This window comes from Alosa alosa, chromosome 13 (genome assembly GCF_017589495.1).
Source record: "Alosa alosa isolate M-15738 ecotype Scorff River chromosome 13, AALO_Geno_1.1, whole genome shotgun sequence".
Lineage (NCBI taxonomy): Eukaryota > Metazoa > Chordata > Actinopteri > Clupeiformes > Clupeidae > Alosa > Alosa alosa.
This window is the reverse complement of record NC_063201.1, coordinates 24,139,561-24,146,443: the sequence shown is the minus strand read 5'-3', so window position 1 is coordinate 24,146,443 and position 6,883 is coordinate 24,139,561. Positions and strand designations below refer to the sequence as shown.

At 44.3% G+C, this 6,883-nt stretch overlaps 1 protein-coding gene across 1 annotated transcript in view; it reads left to right on the top strand.

The window, feature by feature from the left end:
* skap2 (src kinase associated phosphoprotein 2) overlaps positions 1 to 6,149 on the top strand; it is a 35,847-nt gene extending 29,698 nt beyond the window's left edge. Inside the window, exon 12 of the mRNA XM_048261928.1 lies at positions 6,135 to 6,149. Within this exon, the coding sequence (XP_048117885.1) occupies positions 6,135 to 6,149 (15 nt within the window). The remainder of the gene's footprint in view (positions 1 to 6,134) is intronic.
* The last annotated feature ends 734 nt before the right edge of the window (positions 6,150 to 6,883 follow it).

The window sequence follows — 6,883 nt, the reverse complement described above, 5'->3', positions numbered from 1 at the left end:
CAAATATATCAGCTAAGATAGGCCAGCCGTCAAGAAATGTTCATTAGTGAGCGTGCTTGCAGATTCAAACATCTTTCTTCCTCCAAGAAGAGGCAACACGGACTCAAACACTGTGACAGCACTTTTACCTCGGAAAGCCACCTTGCCTCGCTGTGAAACAGTACAGCCTTTTTGGTCAGCTACCATCTCTTCAGAAAGTGCGGAGAATAGACGCTTTTAAGGGCGGGTTTTGATGAAATTCACCACTCTCACAACAACGTTCAAAATCTCATGTAGGTCGGGAATAAGCTGCCTCGACACGAGCGCTTCCCTATGAATAACACAGTGCGTCCATTGCGCATCGGGTGTTACCTGGGCCTAGGCTACAGATAAAAATAAATAAATAAAAAACTTCGTTTTTCACGTCAGTTCGCACCCCACCTGGCATGTCTCCGCGACCCACAGTTTGAGAAACGCTGACTTAGCCAACTAACCGCACTGCAATCATTCAGTTTAATGAGTAGCCTGCCAGATAGCAGCATTAAATCTCTGTAAATGCTCATTTTGTTTATCTGAGAGCTTATTAAAGCGGCTTCATTAGCATCATGGTAGTGCATGTTATCCCACAGCTAGCCTGGCCTCTGCCTGCCTACGTACTTCCGCTCGATTTCTTTTCCCTACAGTACTCCGTCTGGAATAGGTTGATTCGCCCTCGTTTACTTCGGCAGTTGGGCAGCCGAACCAACCAGTGAACAGAGGGCGTCCCTGAGAGCGATTACGTTACCTAGGCATGGTGTTTCAATTACTACGTCCCCGCCCCCGAAGCAGACCGCTTGGAATACATCAACGTAGGGAGCGAAAAGGGCTACTTATGAAATCTTTGAACAAATGTAAATAAAAGGCGCAAATAAGGTTGGTGTGAGATATTTTAGCTCTTACTAGTTTAGCCTATTAACAGGAGTGTCACAAAGTCACAGTGGAGTAGGATGTTATATCGTCAGCTAAACTTTAGTCATAGATTTTGTGACTTGAAATAGGCTACAAACGTACACCAGGTCAAACTTTAGTAGTACATGGTCGTGTCCAAATCGCTATTTTTCAAACACTAAGAAGGCTCGACATAACATGAAACTTTGATCGAAGCATCATCAGTTTCTCTACACATGAACTCGAGCAATGAGAACATTGTTCGTGTACACATAGTTTACTAAAAAGAAAGATGACAACTCACTCCTTGCAAGATGGCAAGATGGCAGCGAGCAGAAAAACAAGTGAGTTAAAAGAAATCTTTCTTTTAGTAAACTCTGTGTACACCAACAATGTTCTCAATGCTCGAGTTCATGTGTAGAGACACTGATGATACTTCGGTCAAAGTTTCATGTTGTGTCGAGCCTTCGTAGTGTTTGAAAAATAGCGATTTTGACGCGATTGTAACAAAATAGTAGTGGCCCTATATCCCATTCAAAAGGTAATTTCACCCGAAAACAACAACGCATACAAGCTTAAAAGTGCCGCTTTGGACGTACTTATGCATTTATATGAAAGTTTGACTTAGGTACATTCACAAAACACTATATGATGCATTTTGGCGAGAGTTATGCAGATGAAACGTGTGACTGTTTGCTAATAAGATGCACGCTTGCGAAACGCCGGTTGTTAGTGATTGGTTCAAAGCGGTTCAAAGGAACTCCAATGATTTTAAACCTCAAACTGTGCCCTCCCACCCGGAAATAAACGTACGCCTATGGATCTAGGCCAGACTCTCTGCGAAGTCAGAGAGTCTGGTTTCCAGGCTATCCCACAGCAGCTTTCAGCCATGTTTTTGTCTTAAGCATGACACTCTCTCAGGCAATGCAAAGTCTGTTTCCATAGATGCGTTGGACGTCTAGTCATAATCATAGTTACCGCCCCCAAAGCGGGGGAAAGCAAATAGCTTTGATTTGATTGGATGTAACTTAGTGCACCTGCGTGAGTAGAATAAAGACCTTTGATTGGACGTAACTTAGTGCACCTTAAGATTATGGCCCCATTTACACGTACATGGTTATTTGGAAAAACTGAGACATTTTTCTTCATTTGTGCCCTTCGTTTAAATGGAGAATTCGCCTCTGAAAACAATTATTTCTAAAAATGATTTCTATTTTGGTAATTCCAGTTATGCTGCCAGAACTATCTCAAGTGGGGTCAGTGTAGAACAGTTTTCAATGGTCAGACTGTTGAGCTATAAGCCTGGCATGGCTTTAAGCCTCATGCCATAACACCACATACTCATAAGCTGTTTAGCTCTGTTTAGCAAGCTAAGCTTCATGCCATAACACCACATACTCATAAGCTGTTTAGCTCGGATTAGCAAGATAAGCCTCATGCCATAACACCACATACTCATAAGCTGTTGAGCTCGGTTTAGCAAGCTAAGCCTCATGCCATAACACCACATACTCATAAGTTGCATCAGGCCCTCCTCAGGAACCGCAACACCGCTTTTAGATCTGGAGAACCTCAGGAACCGCAACACCACTTTTAGATCTGGAGAATCTCAGGAACCGCAACACCACTTTTAGATCTGGGGCTCCTCAGGAACCGCAACACCGCTTTTAGATCTGGAGAATCTCAGGAACCGCAACACCCCTTTATATCTGGAGAACCTCAGGAACCGCAACACCATTTTTAGATCTGGAGAACCTCAGGAACCGCAACACCGCTTTTAGATCTACAGAACCTCAGGAACCGCAACACCGTTTTTAGATCTGGGCCTCTACAGCTGTGAAGAGGCATAAAAACAGCAAAGACAGCCTATAAGAGGGAAATGGAGAAACCACCTCTCTGACGGCAACCCAAGGAGGATGTGGCTGGGAATACAACACCTGACCAGCCACAAGGGCAGCACTAACAGTAGTAGTCCCTTTACACACATGCCTGCACTGCATCGCACCCCTCCACTGCCATCTTTACGTTTGCCGATGATAGCACTGTGGTGGGGCTCATAACAGGGGGTGATGAGTCCGCTTACAGAGGAGAAGTGCTGCGACTGACAGAGAGGTGCGCAATGAACAATCTTGCGCTGAATACCTGAATACCAAGACGAAAGAGCTCATACTGGACTTCAGGAGGAAGAAGGGAAATAATCCATCACCCCTCCACATCAACGGCGACTGTGTGGAGAGAGAACCCTCCTTCCAACTCCAAGTACCTTGGCATCCTCATCTCCGATGACCTCACCTGCAGCCAACACTAACGCACTAATGCAAAAAAAGGCAACTCAGGCTTCATTTCCTAAGAATCCTCAGGAAGAACAACCTTAACAGCGACCTGCTGTTAGCCTTCACTACACTCTCCTATGGCATCTCACTATGTTACGCGGGGTGTTCGGCTGCAGATAAGAAGGCCCTGCGGAGGGGCATCAAGGCAGCACAAAAGATCATTGGCCGCCCCCTGCCTTCCCTGGACAGTATTGCAAACACACGCTACCACCGCAGAGCCCTGAACATCGCCAAAGATTCAACACACCCTGCTCACCATTTCTTTGAACTGTTACCATCCGGCAGACGTTACAGATCTGCAAAAGCACACACATCCAGACTCACAGAGTTTTATTCCTGTAGCCATCCAGACTCTGTACACTCCCTTGTAACATCATCCCTGGTGCAATATATGAGTCCCAGATGCACTTTAGCCCCAACACAGCTGCCCACACTTAGTCCTTTTTTAGTCATATTTGTTACGTATTTATTATGTGCATTGTCAATGTGTGTATATGTTTTGTTCTTTTGTAGTGCTGTGGCACCATGTGGAGCTGCGCTCTAAGTTCGTACTACATTTGCTTCAATGACAATAAAGCTCATTCATTCATTCATTCATTCATAACATTATCTAGTTAGCAAGCAAATGAAGCTAACGTTGAATGTTAGCTACCAAACAAATTTGTAGTCATCATCGGGATATTGATATTGAATAACGTTCTGTAAATTGTTGAGCAAATGTAATGCTTTGAAACCATTGTGTTCAGGCTGAACCCAAACTGAATTTAAAACGAATGTGTGAAGCTTAACTGTTAGTGATTTTGTCCATTGACTCAATAGTGTGCTGCTAGCATGTTTCCCCCCCTCCTAAAGAGTCCAAAGGGGAGAGAATAGATGCGCTTTGGACTCCAATCTAAAGAACTTCTGGGTTTTCATACGGTACCCCTTAGCCCTGTTTTGATTTTCAAAATGGCCACAAAGTGAATTAACCATATAAACGACAACAGCAACTATTCTGATACAGTATGATCAGTAGGTAAGAGCCAGACCAACAGATACCCTGTCTTAGCTGAATTACTGAAGCTAAGCAGGTGTGGGACTGGTTAGTACTTGGATGGGAGACCTCCTCGGAAAACTAGATTGCTGTTGGAAGTGGTGTTGGTGGGTGGCCAGTAGGTGGCACTCTTCCCTCTGGCAACAAAAAAAAATGTAGGAGATGCCGTCCTTTGAATGAGATGTTAAACTGATGTCCTGACTCACTTTGGTCATTAAAATCCCATGGCACTTATCGCAATGAGTAGGGGGTTCCCCGTGACATGGCTAAATTCCCAATCTGGCTCATTCAGTCTGGTCCCCTAATCATCCCCCAGTGTGATTGGCTCATTCAGTCTGGCCCCCTAATCATCCCCCAGTGTGATTGGCTCATTCACTCACTCACTCTCCACCTCAAGCTGGTGTGTGGTGAGCGTTCTGGTGCATAATGGCTGCCGTGCAGTGAGGTTCCCGCTTCCCTGTAAAGCACTTTGAGTGTCAAGAATAAATGGTGTGTGTGGTGTGTGCGTGCGCGCGCTATGATAACGTCCAGGTTCAACATCTGTGATCTGTGCTGTTGGTGAATCAAGTGATCTACTGCAGCAGATGGGGGAATGCTACTCAAAGGAATTCTCCACAAACACACACACACTCACATCCCCCTCCCACTCACCCTGGTCCTCTATTTTACTGACACACAGATTCACACTCCCCACACACTAACACACACATATACCTCCCCAATGCTTTCTCTTTTACTGCAACACACCACACACACTCACACACACCCATACACACACACACACACACACGTACACCTCCTCCATGCTCTCTATTTCACTACAACACACACACACACAAACACACGTACACCTCCTCCATGCTCTCTATTTCACTGCGACACTTTTATGCTCTTTTTATTTTCAGGCTCATTTCAGCCACAAGCTTCAACCTGATTTATATCAGAGTAGGGATACACCTCTACCACACACACACACACACACACACACACACACACACACACACACACTTACCAGGAACGAGCAGAGATACACCTCTACCACACACACACACACACACACACACACACACTTACCAGGACAGAGCAGGGAGATACCTCGAACACACCGACACACACACACACACAACATTTAGACATTCACACCCCCTGGTCCTAACCACAGTGAAACACACATAACTGTATGCACATGCACATCCCCCCCCCCCACACACACACACACTGTATTTTCCTTCCATATACGGCATGCCTTGTGTGTGTGTGTGTGTGTGTGTGTGTGTGTGTGTGTGTGGCATAGGTGTATCCCTACTCTGTCCTGGTGAGTGTGTGTGTGTGTGTCTTGGTCTCACATACGGCATGCCTTCAAGGCCAAACCGCACACAAAGCCATTTCAGACCTGTCACACAGAATTATGGCTGCCTGCCGAATCTGCTCACTGGATATAATGAAGCTGTTCTCTGGGTTAGGTGTGTGTGTGTGTGTGTGTGTGTGTGAGTGTGTGTGTGTGTGTGTGTGTGTGTGTGTGTGTGTGTGTGTGTGTGTGTAGTATGTGTGTGTGTGTGTGTGTGTGTGTATGTGTGTGTATGTGTGTGTGTTATGACTTGAGGAAGATGACAAGTTAGGCTTTAAGTAAAAGTTTGAACTGATTTGTTGTGATGATTCGAGAATGGATCCAGTGTGTGTGGTGATTGGATAGATCCAGCGTGCGTGGTGATTGGACACAGCCATAGTGTGTTCTATTTTGTTGATGTCTGTGTACTGCAATGTGTGTTCTATGTTCTGTAATGTGTTCTATGTTGTGTGTTGTGTGAACTGTAATGTGTGTTATATGTTGTGTGTTTTGTGTTCTGTAATGTGTTCTATAGAGTCCCGAAGTGTGACGTAGCGTTTCCATGACGGCAGAATCAATGGATCTAAACAAACTTTCGAAGTGGCATAAATAGCATTGAATGTAGACATGTGGCATCATTTCTAGCTAATAAAATAAATATATCCATTTAAGCGTGTTTTTTTACCTGCTAGGCAGCAGCTTAGCCACATAACACGGATTCCCTGGCAGGTGTAATAGAAAGAAACAAAATTCCAGTGGATATTTCACGTCTTCTTAAAGACTGGCGGCTGTTAAGAGTGACGTTTTTTGCCAAAAAAATAAAGCCAAAACACGTCCATGAATTTAAGGATTTTAACCGCACGCTGTGAAGTTACATGCAGGTCTCTTTTATTGGGGAAACCCATGCTAAAATAAAACTCTGTAGTCACGAATTTGATCATTTGGTATGAATATACAGTACAGTATGTTGTAGTATGTGATTCCTACAGTGTAAAAAAAATATACTAACGTCTTAGAAATGTTGTAAAATTATTTAAATAGATTAGGAAAGCCACCACTATGGTGATTTCTAAAGGTAGATTGATTTGTTTAGATCCAGTGAAATTGCTGCCTTGGCAACGCTACGTCATGGCTTCAGTACTCTATTTTGTGTGTTGTGTGTACTGTAATGTGTGTTCTATGTTCTGTGTTCTGCAGTGTGTTGGATGTAAACACCAAGCAATGTGAGCTTGCGCACACACCCACACAGTCATTGTGAGTTTTAAAAGAGGTGGATGAATAACA